The 14,631-nt window shown below is 45.4% G+C and overlaps 1 protein-coding gene across 2 annotated transcripts in view; it reads left to right on the top strand.

Annotated features, from left to right (window-relative positions):
* The first annotated feature begins 342 nt into the window (after window positions 1-342).
* Window positions 343-14,631, top strand: part of LOC306923042 (CUGBP Elav-like family member 2) — a 38,957-nt gene continuing 24,668 nt past the window's right edge. For both annotated transcript variants that reach the window (XM_079501025.1, XM_079501026.1), the window contains exons 1-2: window positions 343-863; window positions 11,029-11,231. In XM_079501025.1, coding sequence (XP_079357151.1) covers window positions 787-863; window positions 11,029-11,231 — 280 coding nt within the window. In that variant the 5' untranslated portion in view covers window positions 343-786. The remainder of the gene's footprint in view (window positions 864-11,028; window positions 11,232-14,631) is intronic.

The raw sequence follows: 14,631 nt of genomic DNA on the forward strand, positions 1-14,631 counted from the left end.
CCAAACTCATCAATTCCCACATAATACCCTTGCATCATACGCAGACGGACTCATCTAGCATAGTATATATTATATATACTGTCTATAAGGTCCCTTAAATATTATAAATATAGTTGGATAATAATGCTTGCATGTGAGCAGGCTTTGTCTGAGGCACTGAGAGGGGTACAAGCAAAAGGCACAGGTTATATACTCCATCGTGCGAGGGTGTCGCTCGCCAAAGAAAAAACAGATCTACAAGCCATCGCCGCGTCGCCTCGTGGCGCGGCGATAGCTTGTATATCTGTCCTTTCGTCAGGAGCGACACCGTCGTACTACGGAGCATAAATTGAGGCCACGCCTCTACTCTCTGTGTGCTGCAGCTCGGCTCCAGTGAGTGTGTGTGCTGTTGTGTGTAAGCGCCGACCAGACTGTTGTTCACCAGAGAAAACGTCTCTCTACTTCGATTATTTTGGAGATAAAACACCCGGAGGAGGTATATAGACAGAGGGGTAGTAGAATAGAGGCTTGGAAAACGCACCGGATTCCCTCTAAACGTCTCCTCCATGCCGTTTTTTTGAAGAAGAAACACCTCTCCACCCTTCCCCAGGCTGCAGCACCTGTTCGGTTCCGTCTTCTCTCTCTCTCTCTCTCTGGGTCTTTTGCTCGAAGGAGGAGTTGTTGAAGAAGCTCTACCACTCCTCATTGTGTGGATTTTTTTTTTACACGATACACACAGCATCGTTGAAACTGACAGAACGAACATACGAACGAACGAGTGTTCGTTGTGTTAACTGAACAACAAACATGACTTCGGCGTACAACAATCTGGATTTTCTGCCTCCCTTGGCCGAAAGTCGGCTAATGAGCTCCAGCGATACAATGTAAGTCGATTGGAATTTGGAAATGGTTCTGTTTTCCCCACCCCTCCCGAAGATAGACGACGAGCATTGCTATTAGTATTATCATTATTGTTCGAAACGGCAGACACTGGTGGTGGCTAAAACCAGATGCTAACCGTGTAGCCTAAGAAGCTAGCAGTCGATCAACCGGCGCTACGCCCACGTCGAGTTGGACCCTACCAACACATGCATCGATATATAAAACAACAGCCATCAAATTCGAACGCCATCTATGTTTTATTGGGCGGAAACGCCTTTCTCAAACCAACGTACTGCTTCAGATGTTTACTTTAGTCGCGCGAACCACGGCGATGTCGCTCGACGAGAAGAAAATGACGGGCGTCACTTTCAACTGACGTATTTTCATCCAGAAAAATAACACAAAACAACCCTTTGGTAAACGGAAAGACTCCAAATTGAGCCGCATTTTCAGGTGAAAATACGTCATTATTGTCGAGGGAGCGACCGTCTGACAGACGCGCGACGAAGAAGTATAAATTATTTTATAATGCGCGAGCCAAGTGACACGTGCTTCCGGACATCACAAGTTTCAGATGAAACTGCGAAACAAAAATGCCAATGGTGTTTGTCTTGGAGCTCAAGTAGCGTTAACAACCAGAACATGGTACATTCATAACGCAATCGTTGGCGTTGCATGGCTTCAGACTAGAAAATCGCCATGTTTAACGTCAATTCGCTTCGCCTTATTAGCTCATGTAGGCCTTGCTTATGTATGTCATCTCAGTGGTTTATTACCACATGTTGTTATATTTGTGTAGCCTCATACAAGAGCTCAATTACGAGACCCTCTCTGTAAAGCCTAATTTATAGTCTGTAGAACGTCCGCTTGTTAAAAAGAACAGATGCTAGACAAGCGAGACACGTTGTTGGCCTGGAGATCTGTTCTTCTCGGCAGGCGACTACACCTAGGTACGGTGGAGTATAACGTGGACCCTCCCTCCCCCTGGCTGTTAGCAGGGAGGTTAGCTTAGCATCGAGCAGCACGTCGTTGGCTAACAGCTTATAGATTTCCTCTAGTGGTCTACACCCATGATCTAGTAAGCTGTGCGGAGAGAGAGCTTACTTGGCGTCAGAAAACACGTGGTTGCTTTCTGGTACATTATGGAGAGAGTTGATGGAAATCTTGTGACAGTTGTTGTAAACAACGAAACTCTGCAAACAGGAACTGTGCCAGACAGAGCGAAACTTGTTGTTCAAAAAATATTAGTACATGCATTCGCGGCAGAAACATTTCCCCTGTAGGCTCAATATGTCTCTTAATCTATTTTTATATCATTTTAGTTTTTGATAGTTGCATGTTATGTTAACTTGTCTGGACCAGAGCTAGTTAACTTGTAACTATCAAAATCTCGAAAATAGGAAGGAGGGGTCGCACAGCTCGTGATCACGATGCAAAAAAACTTTTTTTATTAGATTACCAACGTTTGACAACAAATGCCTTCTTCGGGGGTGAACTTATTCCACACAACACAAATATTGATGACATGTCATACATTTGATTTGCAAGTACTTAAAAACGGTGTCTCTTTTGGAGTCTGAAGGGACAAAATTTGGCTGCTCTTATTCTTATTATACTCTTACGGTATTGGGAAATCTTGACTTGTAGCTATGGAGACAGTATGGTGGTCATTAGATCAAGCTTTACTAAGCTTCTTTTGATTGATTGATAATCCCGATTGTGGACAGTAAGAGTGGCTGTCTGGACTTAAGTGTGATCCCTTGGCAGCAAACACTGACACAGCGCTATGCAAGCTTAACATCATAGTGATCCCTTTGTTGTGGACATGAAGCTGTTGATCTGTCCAAATTGTGGCCTCTTGGCACCAGGTCCGGGGTCTACACAGGCCAGCTGTGCTAGCTGTCCCCTCTCCTCCCAGTGACACTGGTTGTGAGAGATTGCCACACAGACAGATGTTGAAGGCCAGTGGCAGGAGGTCTCTGATCTGTCCTGTGACCTCTTTCACTGCCCCTGCTGAGAGTATGGCACACCCTAGCGGCCTAGCCCCTTTTGGGACCCTCGGTTACCGTTAATGAATTTTGGACGTCGTTACCCCAGGGTCCCTCAGTACTTATTCCACTCTCCATGGGAGACAGATGTACATACCCTCCGTTCACGCCGTACTGCGCTCCGCTTGAGTGTTGGTAAAGTAAGTAGCCTTGCCCATAGGGCAGGAGCCTATCTCCTGTTTCTGTAGCGTGAGGCAGCTTGATGTACAAGTACACCCCCTGGACATGACGCTAGTATGTCGCAGGGACTTACCCCCAATCCAACCCTTGATGCTGAGTGTCAAGCAAGGAGGCACTGGGTCCCATTTTTTTTTTAGAGTCTTTGGTATGACCCGGCCAGGGATTGAACCCCGACCTCCCAGTCTCAGGGCGGACACTCTAACCACAAGGCCACTGAGCTGGTGAGATGTTTCAAAGATGCATAAAGCGGCTATAGGAGACAACGGAAACGTGGGAGAAATCTCATTAAGCGCCCTAATTGAAAACCTTTGACTCTTAACATGTAAACAAAATAAGATGGTTGACTTTGACTTTTGATTTGGAAAGTTGTGCAAATTCAGGCATATTTTCCTATATAATGCCTAATTTGCATATTTAAATGTACGATTTCAGAAAACTTGCAATTCAATAAATCATTGTCTACTCTTCATGCAAGTAACCAACTGGGGAAGTTTCTTAAAATGATCCCTGGCTAATAAGACAAATATGCCTTAAAACATTATACCCATAACTAAAATTACAAAAGTAAAACACCATCAACATTTTATTTCATAAATAGAGAATCTTTCACTCAATATGGACTGCTCCTGTCGCAAGTTGATGATGTCATATGTCCATGTGGGGTCTAGCCCTATAGAATGCATATGCATTCTAAGGTTAATATGAACATCAAAGCAATATTTTAAATATCTTTGATGGGCGCTAGCCCCTCCTATACACAGGTTTAATGTTTGTCTTTAGTTCAATGTTTGTTTTGTAAACGCATTGACAATATAGGGAAAATGTGTCATTTATGTCATATTGTCTCTTCATTGTTAATGGCTTTTAATGTTTGTTTGCACCATTTGTTTTACATCTAATCAACATGAGTTAGATTTTTTTAGTATTGCCCACTATTGGTTGGAGATAAGTCAACATGACAAGAGTTGACAATGTCCGTTGTGAAATTAAATCGAATGGCTGTGTTAATGTGAGCAGAACTCAGGTGTCCAGTCTGAATAGCTGCACAGGATATGGTGGCACTGGAGCGTGTCCTCTGGCTAAAGTTTTGTTTTGGCCTGAGGTCAAAGTGGAACAGAAACCGGTCCATAATTTACATTTATGAGACTCGCTGGATAGATGCAGTTTGCGAATGTAGGCCGAGAACAAAAATAGCGGAACTTTTAGTGGGCGATGTGCTATTTTAATTGAAGAATCTTAACACATTAACATATTTAGGTCTGTTCATGTAATGGATGATGGCACAATGAGCCCACTCTCTATGTAAGCAGCTCTATTTGGTCTCTTTAGTAGGCTGCTTGTATCTCCCTTGGAGGTGCCCAGCTATGGCTGCTGCTGCTGCTGCCGCCGCCAGTGAGTTCCGCCTGAGGATTTGCATTCATGATCCATCTTTGAGAAGTGTGACCAGCGTTGTTTTGTTTGCGTTCTGATTCTAGAGATTTGACTATTTGTCCACACACTCTTTACTTGGGGAAACCTCATCCATATCCACTAGGGATGCTTGTTGTAATTAACAGAGCTAATGGGGCGGGCCTTGTCATCAAATGCTGGCTGCCTGTTAACATGAAGCCTTTTCAGAGGCTGATTGCACATGTCTGTCTTCATCAGGGGAATTGTAATGATGAAATCAGGCCACATTGAGCCCAATTGAGGTTAATACAAAGAGTAAATGTCTTAATGAAGAGTCAATCAAGATTCTGATGTCCTGATTACAGCCCAACATTTTTGTATGACAATCGAGGGCAGTCTAGCTATCTAGGGCCACCATTTGTATTCTCTATTATTTAGATTGGTTTGGTTCTCGACTCTTCCCTCTTCCCTGTACCACTCCTGTGTTTTATTCTCTCTGCTGCTGCTAGGACACCTGGATTTTAATTCAATCACGTGTGCTTTCCTGGTTGAAGAAGCGACCATTATTGGTCATTTTGTCTTTTAATATCCAAGTTTACAGGGGCACATATCGGAGGTGCTCTGAGGCGCTTGTGGTCTCCTTGCTGTTTTGGATCCCTCAAAAGGGCAACACTAGGGGGTGGGTGGACGTGTTTGAGTCCTAGAGGCCAGATTGTGGTCTACTTTCTTCAGGCCAGTCAGACTGGCTATTCAATGATTGTGAGTTTGTGACCAGTCATCCAACCAAATATTCTGTCCTTGCTTTGGGCTTCATACTAGTTGGAGAGGAGTAGAGTAGGTTGAAAGCAAGTGAGAGAGCCTTTACTTGACAGATATTATTATCAAACAATTAGAGGCATGCCAATTTCTGCTGTCTGATTGACACAGCTTTTTTTAAGGCCATTGGCTGTCAGAAAAAAGTCATTTTATTCAGGGTATCACTACAAAACAGCTGTTCCACTTAACCATTTAACCCCCCCCCCCCGCCCTGCCCCATGAAGCATGAGCAGTGTGCCTCTGGCTTTAAATCCAACCCAGAGTCGAGGGTGTCTGCTCTGCTGTACATGTGTTTCTCACTGGACCTTTGAAACGTTGCCTGACTTGAATCTAGTGCTCGACAGGCAACACTGGCAACGTTCTAAAACAAGAGCAGCAAAGGTGTAGCTGGCATGCTAATGCGGTCAGCCCGGCGCTCTGGTGGAGCAAGACACATGGTCCAGATAAATCACACTTTTTATGGGAAGTCGAACAGCAGGTATGCAACTGTCGCTGTGTAGAGTGACTCGTCAGCTGCTCTGAGGCGTCTTGGAGTGGGATCATCTGCCACATCACAAGGCTGCTTCTGGAGACTCAGCAAAAGACTTGATTACTGATCGTCTACGAACATTCCAATAGGTACTTGTTGGGTGCAGCCAACTTACTACCAGTAGGGATAGGCAATATCAAATATCAAGATATTTTTGACCAAATATTTAAAGCTCAGAAAATTGCATCTCTTAAGAGTTCTCAACGGGTGGAAAACCGACTAATTGGCACAAATTGTCTGTCCGAACTCCTGTCGGTCTCAAACTGAAGCAAAGAAATGTTTTCACATTACCGTAATGCAGCCTTTCAAACCAGGAAAAGGCTGGATATATCACAGTATTACCATATTTAAGTGGTACTGGTCTCTATTTACCTGTTGAATTTGTGTGTACTATTACTATGTAATAATCGCATAACTTAAAGAGGACACCTAGAAAGTAGAAATGTCAGCATGGCTAACTAGAAAAGTTTGCTCGGCGGGTTGCCTACCCAGGGCTGTGTTGCGACCTGTTATAGCTTCACCATAAACCGGTTTGAAACATTAGGGCTGTCAAATCTTCCATAACTTACTGAGAGAGTGCATGCAGACACTGCGTTGATTTGTGGCAGTTTGTGCAAAACTCCTCCTGCGAACTTTGGAAACCAATCTTGGCCAATCTGAATGATATCTGCTCAATTTGACAGATGAGTCTTGATCACATGTCTACAAAGTGTGCCAAATTATTTTTGAGTGAGTTAGTAAAAATCAGACCCGTCTGAAGTTAGTAAAAATCAGACCCGTCTGAAGTCTGAACTGAGCGGTGCTGTACTTACTATACTGCACAAGCTCTCCTCCCTGGCGCGTGCACGCACAAAGTAAAAGAGAGAATACGTTTCGGCAACCGTGGCCTTCGTCAGGTATATTGATATACCTGACGAAGGCCACAGAGGCCGAACCGTCTTTTTACCCCATTTCCCCCTCCCATGTCACTGCTTTTGTCTCCTACTTGCTCCTTACGGCCAGTGAGGAGTCCCCACTTGGAGGATGTAGAGCCTTCGTCCTACTCCTTACTGCCAGTGAGGAGTCCCCACTTGGAGGATGTAGAGCCTTCGTCCTACTCCTTACTGCCAGTGAGGAGTCCCCACTTGGAGGATGTAGAGCCTTCGTCCTACTCCTTACTGCCAGTGAGGAGTCCCCACTTGGAGGATGTAGAGCCTTCGTCCTACTCCTTACTGCCAGTGAGGAGTCCCCACTTGGAGGATGTAGAGCCTTCGTCCTACTCCTTACTGCCAGTGAGGAGTCCCCACTTGGAGGATGTAGAGCCTTCGTCCTACTCCTTACTGCCAGTGAGGAGTCCCCACTTGGAGGATGTAGAGCCTTCGTCCTACTCCTTACTGCCAGTGAGGAGTCCCCACTTGGAGGATGTAGAGCCTTCGTCCTACTCCTTACTGCCAGTGAGGAGTCCCCACTTGGAGGATGTAGAGCCTTCGTCCTACTCCTTACTGCCAGTGAGGAGTCCCCACTTGGAGGATGTAGAGCCTTCGTCCTACTCCTTACTGCCAGTGAGGAGTCCCCACTTGGAGGATGTAGAGCCTTCGTCCTACTCCTTACTGCCAGTGAGGAGTCCCCACTTGGAGGATGTAGAGCCTCGGCCTACTCCTCCCACCAAACACCCCCTGCTGACAGGTGCTGCCCAGACAGTAAGAGTACAGTGTCTCAAATTGTAGATGCTCGACAAAGCCGGATGCACCACGGTGGATTAGAACCCACAACCTCTGGTAATTAGCAGGCACTTTACCACTACGCCACCCGAGTGCCTGATTGCCCCTAATTTGTGCCCCTAATTAGGGGTGGAGAATATTCCTTGCCCTCCTGGGAGTATGTGTGCAAAGTTTTCACGCGATTGGCCCAGTGGTGGCCGAGAGACGGACAGACGCAAAAACATAATCTCTCCTTGGCCATTCCGACCTGTTGGGGTCAACTGTGAGGGGTATACTTTACCCACTAAGCAGAGCTATGTCTTGCATTGTCTATATGATTGTTGCAGATGTGCTTTTCAGTGTGCAAGATGGGTAGTTAGGCCTACCTTAAAGCCCCAAAATGTGAAAGCTGATGTGCTTTTATTGTGAAGGGAAAAGTTTCTGAACTCTGCATATTTCCAAGTGCTGAAAATAGCTGATCTACAAGCTCACAACGTGTGGTGGACGCGACACGTTGTGAGCTTGTAAATCTGCTATTTTCAGCATTCAACACGTCGTATGACGCAGAATATACCAGGTTTCACGTGGGTGATGTCTTTTGTTTGGCCGAATCAATCATGTACGTATGTAGCCTGCACACAGCGCTACTTGACGCAAAATAACAAGCTATTGGAAGCTATTTTTCCGTGGGTTGCTACATTTTGCTACATTAATCTCCCGATTATAGTGAATAAAACATTTACGTCAACGGTTAAGATGGCTTTTTTGATTCATTACGTCAATAGCCATAAGGGGGATCCCCATGATCTGCAGAGATCACATAGATTGTGATGCAGTGAGGGATCGTGATAAAGTGAGTGCACATTCTTTGAGTTCCAGTTCTGTACCTTAATTTGTGTTCTTCGTCAAAAATAACAGAACTCCAAGCTAACGGGTTAGACAACCCTCAAGCTTATGTAAAAAAAAAAAAAAGGGTGCGTGTGTGTGAGAGAGAGAGAGAACGGGTCGCCTCGTAATGTGTGCCTTGTGATGTCTTGGAATAATCTGTAGTCAGCAGTGTTACAATTCACCACCGTGGCTCGTCTTGGCCCTGCTTAAACTTTGATGTAACTCCACACGAATAAGGATGAACAATAATTCCCTGTGGGTCCTCCTCCTCCAATACCAGTACAAAAACAAAATATACACCTTGTCGAGTAGGTACTGTGCTGGCACCGTACCCAACCCCCGTTGCCCCCAAATAAATAAGTAAAATTATGGTTCATTAAAAATCCTCACCGAACGTCCAAACCCTAATAAATGGCTTCTGGGCCAGCCCTCCAAGGTAGTTAAGGTTTTTAACAGGATACAGCTGATGCATTTCTTCAATCGAGTGTTGACACTCCCAGTGTGAGGTTGCATCAAAAGGTCCTCAGCAAATGGCGTCATAGCGCCACAGGAAAAAACTGGATAAATGGTGTCACACACCACAGCACCGTGGCCTTAGTGGACGAAGGCTTCAATGTATTCCAAAGCGTCTCTCTGACTCGGCCTATTGTGCTGCAGAGTCAACGGTGAATAGTGCTCTCCAGCTTGGGGGAACAATATGTGATTGTTCCCCATGCTGTGGTGGAGAAGCTGTAGGTTACTGCCTGTACCATCGCCTGAACGCCTGAGGAGGAGATGCGCCACGATACCCTGTCTGCTAACCTGAAAAACTTGGATGTTTAGAGCTCTGTGGTGGTTGTTTTCTCTCGTTGGCAGTGATTGTGGTGGGGGCAGTTTTCCCCATTATTTATTTTGGAAAAGAAACTAGTTTTGCTGGTCCTTATTCATCGCCTCTATCACCATCATTGTTTGGATGAAATGATGGCCTGTATTGGCAGGGGCTGGGTTCAATAGCACTGGTAAATAACTATTTGTAAACGGGTGGGAAGTGTGACTTTTCTTTAAGGATAGAGGTCGAGCTGGAACGTAGTTATGTCGTTTAAGTCCTTCAGGGAGTTTGGCATGTCTGCTGGCACAATTTGTAAGAGATGGATGGCTCGGGTCCAGAGGTTTGTATGCAAAATTCCCATTGGTTTATTAGTTTTCTCATCAATGTCTTTCTGTCTGTCTTTCTGCTTACGGTTACTGTATAATGGAAGTAATGGTGTGTATTGTGCCAGAATGTTCTCTCAGCTTGAGTACCATGAGTCACTGGCTTCTGTATGCCTTTCCTGGGATCATTGGCCTGGGCTAATTCCACTACTAGTGGCATCAAATATTTAGGTTTACAAGTTTATGGTTAGGTTATTGTAAAACAAACTGTTTGAGAACCTTATTTTGACATGTTCTAAATGATGGGCTTGTTTAATGTTTGTTTCCTGGGCGAAATGGCTTTAACGAGAGGGTAGCTTTTCACTATGTGCTCCTGTAAAACAAATGTATAATATATTTTTGTGTTGGCTTTGTGTCAACATGAATTGTCTATCGATGCAATTGATACATTGTCCCGAATATAAGAATTTACTATTAGAGTCACACATATTTAACAATGAATGTCAAATAGCCTAGTCCCAGATTATAATATGACCCTGTTTTTTTAGGATATTTCCATTGGGGAAAAAAAACATATTCTTATATTCAGGCCAATATGGTATGATGCACAGTTCATGATTATTATTATATTAGATTTTATATATATATATATATATATATATATATATATATATATATATATATATATTATAATTTGCTTATACCCTACTTCTAGTATATGATTGGAGCGACTTCCCTCCCAGTTATAGCCACAACAATATTTATGTATGTATTTGATTATTTTTTTTAATTAAGGATCCCCGTTAGATGGTGCCATGGCAACCAATGGTTATCTATTATATTAACAAAATTGAGATGTGATCAAGAATCTATACTGGAGCATGCTGCACTCTTACTGTAACTGTCTGAACCATTCATGTACATGTCAAGGAGTTTCCTTGAATAATACATCTTTCAAATGATAACCAGCCACTTTAAGATCTTGCATAATTATCTTACATGATACACAGATTTTTGGATTTACAGTAAAATCTACCAAAGATGAAGTTGGTTTCTTTCTGTGTAACTTTATTGTACATGTACTTTACACTTAAAGCCAAGGTGTGTGTTCATGTGTATTATTTGCTTTGGGTGTCCAGCATCATGTACTAAAATACATCTGGCAGACAAGTATAGTATAGGCCCATTTTGTCATCATGATTTGTCATTACAGTCCAAGAATCAATCACATTATGATTGATGTGTCATTCTATTGCCATTTAATTGATGTGGTGACGAAACAAAATCTAACTAAGGTCCGGGCACCTCGTGTTTCTGGTTTCGAGTTTCGACTGCCAATCTCGATGACCTTTGCTGCATGTCATTCCCCATGTCTCTCCCCATTTCCTGTCAGTCTACTGTCAATATAGGCAACCAAAAAAAAACCAAAATATCTTTAAAAAAACAAAAAAAACATTTCCTGTCAGTCATTTTCACACATTCCTTTGCTCTCTCTCACTTCTCTCAGCAATGGTAACGGCAATGGCAACACCATGAACGGGTCGATGGAGCACTTGGACCAGCCAGACCATGACACCATCAAGATGTTTGTGGGCCAGGTCCCACGTTCCTGGACAGAAACGGAGTTGAAGGAGTTGTTTGAGCCCTTTGGAGCCGTGCACCAGATCAACATTCTCCGTGATCGCACCCAGAATCCCCCTCAGAGCAAAGGTATAATCATATTCATGCTTTAATCTCTATACACTACAGTATTTGGTATAGTCCAGAGTATACCAGACACTTACTGACTTTCTTTCTTTTTCTCTCTCTCCTCCTTTGTCATTACTTACAAAGCATGGTTGCTTACTCTTCTAAATAGCTAGTAGTGTAATTTACAAGCTACACTGTGGTATTTTAACCCATTTTTACCTGAGATCAGATTCTAAAAATGTCTTCTACATCCTGACAGTTTTCTGAAAAAGCAATGTTTCTATGTCAGTTGTTCTTCGATTTTTCACAAATAGCAGACCTACAAGCTCGTAGTGCGGCACTCGGTGCCGCGCTATGAGCTTGTAGATCTGCTATTTTTCTTTTTTTACACCAAAAGAGGTTCCCGCCCAAAATGGGTTAACCAGTATTTGGCTGGCACCTGGTGTTCTCTCCCCCCCATGGTACAGGTGTAAGAGCTAACACGTATACTCCATCACCCATGGTCACACTTCAGAATGACACCCAGGAAAGGCATTAGAATACTTTTGTATGGCTGTCTTTGGCCATAATACTACCACTGAGATGATACAATTATCTGTTGAATTTCAGGGTTACATTTATTACCCATTATTACCCCAAAAAATACCTTTCATGCTGGTTTTAAAAGCAGTGCTGCAGAAAGGAGAGCTGTGGTGATGAGTGTTACTCATCTGCAATTTTTCAATGAGTCATCCATCAATGCACTCACCTTGGAATGAGTGCTCAAGTCGAGCAATTTGGTTCAGGTTGCAATTAGAGGAGAAGCCTTGCCCCCTTTTTGAAACTAGCTCCTCGCCACTCGCCCTACACACTTCCACTCGGTTTGAGCATAGATATATAAATAATAGAGACGGCACCGGAATCCCCCTCCCATCCACTTGCATTGCATTGCGTCTCGGTTATTTATATATCTATGCTCAAACCGAGTGGAAGTGTGTAGGGCGAGTGGCGAGGAGCTAGTTTCAAAAAGGGCCCTAGATTCTACAAATGGTATCGCTGAAAGTGACCAGCCTCATGGAACTATCTACTGGTGACTAAAAAGCAATACCAGCCCTACTGATGTGGTACAGCCAAATTTTACGGCGTCTCCCAAATTTCAATTCCCTCGATGGTTGGATGCCTCTCTACGGCATTTCAAGCAATAATCCACTCTGGGTTTTTTGATGTGAAACCCTCTTTGAAGTTAAGGACTTAGTGTCTATCTCCAGTGCACAGGGCTGGAAGAAGTTAAAAAAAAAAAACAGAGCCAAGCAAGCCTAATCTTTGAGTTGCAGGCATGAAATTTGTCACTGGGATTTGGTCAGGTATGCAGCAATGCGTGTCATACCTCTGTACTCTGATAACATAACCTAGTCCTGTTTTAAGCAACAGCCCGCCACCAGAGGACTGGCATTCTGTGCTTCCTACACGTGAAGGTCTTGCACTAATTTAACATCACCAGGGGGAAAGGGCTGCATGTGTGTGTGCTTTGAAAGGTAGACCCATCTGAATTATCTTGGATGCTGATTAGGTGGTATATACTGCCGGCATTGTGTGGTTCATTGGGAGGCTGAATGGTTCAAAGTCTGCTCGTCTTAGTAGAGAGCCCTCCCCTGTTCCTAGGCGGAGTGTCAGCTGTGATGGTCCATTGACATGTTAATGCCATGTTAATGTATTCTAATAGATAATCTGGCCTGATCACAGCAGCCCTTTTGGCCTCACCCTGGCCCATGTGAGGTGAATTTGTTTGAGCAGGCCTTGCTTTCCCCTTTTATCCACTTGCTTTCCTTCTCCCTGCCATGGCATGGGCCATTGACCAGTAGCCATGCCCCCACTGGGGACTGCTTACTGAGGAGTCAGGGCTAGCGCCCCTGGCTGACACGTTGTTTGTACACCCGATAATACCCCCCCTCCACACCCTCTTATATCATCCATCTTGCTTTTGTTTGACTCATCCGTTGGATCCACTAATCCCCGTTTCCATGTCGGTGGGTTTGTTTTGCCGCAAATCTATTGCGGAGAGCCTTGTGATTTGCGTGTTGTTTTTATGTTTTAGGTCACATCTACTGCAGGCTATGAAAAAAAAAACCCATCTACTAACCATTGTGTGCCTCTCTGGAATGGTTTATTTAGCTCACGCAAAAAGCAGAGGCAGGACTAAGTCACAGGGAAAGAGCGCAGAGCTCAGCTGTGGCTCGGAGAGAGAAGAGCTCGATGCATATTAGAGTGCCCCCCCCCCCCCCTCCCCCCCCCACGGCCTGCAAGCTCCAGTACAACAGCATAATACACACTATGTAGGTCAGAGACGCTGCAGTGCTCTACTTCCCCCTCAGCCCAGTGGAAACTGACAGGCTGGAACGCCACTGGCGGTCTACTGGGACGGAAGGATGAGAGGCTGCTTTTTATTTTTTTATTCTCCCTGTGCACCCCCCAATCTCCCCCCTCCCTCTCTCCCTCTCCCTCTCTCCTTCTCCCTGTGCACCCCCCAATCTCCCCCTCCTCCCTCTCTCCCTCTCCCTCTCTCCTTCTCCCTGTGCACCCCCCAATCTCCCCCCCCCCTCCTCCCTCTCTCCCTCTCCCTCTCTCCTTCTCCCTGTGCACCCCCAATCTCTCTCCCCCCTCCTCCTCCCACTCTCCCTCTCCCTCTCTCCCTCTCCCTGTGCACCCCCCAATCTCCCTCCCCCTCCTCCTCCCTCTCTCCCTCTCCCTCTCTCCTTCTCCCTGTGCACCCCCCCAATCTCCCTCTCTCCTTCTCCCTGTGCACCCCCCCAATCTCCCTCTCTCCTTCTCCCTGTGCACCCCCCCAATCTCCCTCCTTCTCCCTGTGCACCCCCCAATCTCCCTCCTTCTCCCTGTGCACCCCCCAATCTCCCTCCCCCTCCTTCCTCCCTTCTCCCTGTGCACCCCAATCTCCCTCCCCCTCCTTCTCCCTGTGCACCCCCCAATCTCCCTCCCCCTCCTCTCCTTCTCCCTGTGCACCCCCCAATCTCCCTCCCCCTCCTCCTTCCCTTCTCCCTGTGCACCACCCAATCTCCCTCCTCCTTCTCCCTGTGCACCCCCCAATCTCCCTCCCCCTCCTTCTCCCTGTGCACCCCAATCTCCCCCCTTCTTCCCCCTTCCCTTCTCCCTGTGCACCCCACAATCCTCCCTCCCCTCCTCCTCCCATCGCTCCCACCCGCTTGTCTCCTATATCTCATTGTACTACTTCCATGTTCTGTGTGCGCGTGCGTGCTCTCGAGAGTAGGGAGAGAGAGAGTGAGAGCTATTGGAGTATGGGGTGAACGAAGGGAGGAGATAGACGGACATTTTATTATGTAATGGTAGCAACTCTCACTCTGTGTCTGTGGATCCTCGTGCCCTGACTTTCCCCCGCGCCATGCTGACCTGTCCAGCACGCCTCAGT

This window comes from Electrona antarctica, assembly GCF_951216825.1.
Source record: "Electrona antarctica genome assembly, chromosome: 5".
In the NCBI taxonomy this organism is placed as follows: domain Eukaryota; kingdom Metazoa; phylum Chordata; class Actinopteri; order Myctophiformes; family Myctophidae; genus Electrona; species Electrona antarctica.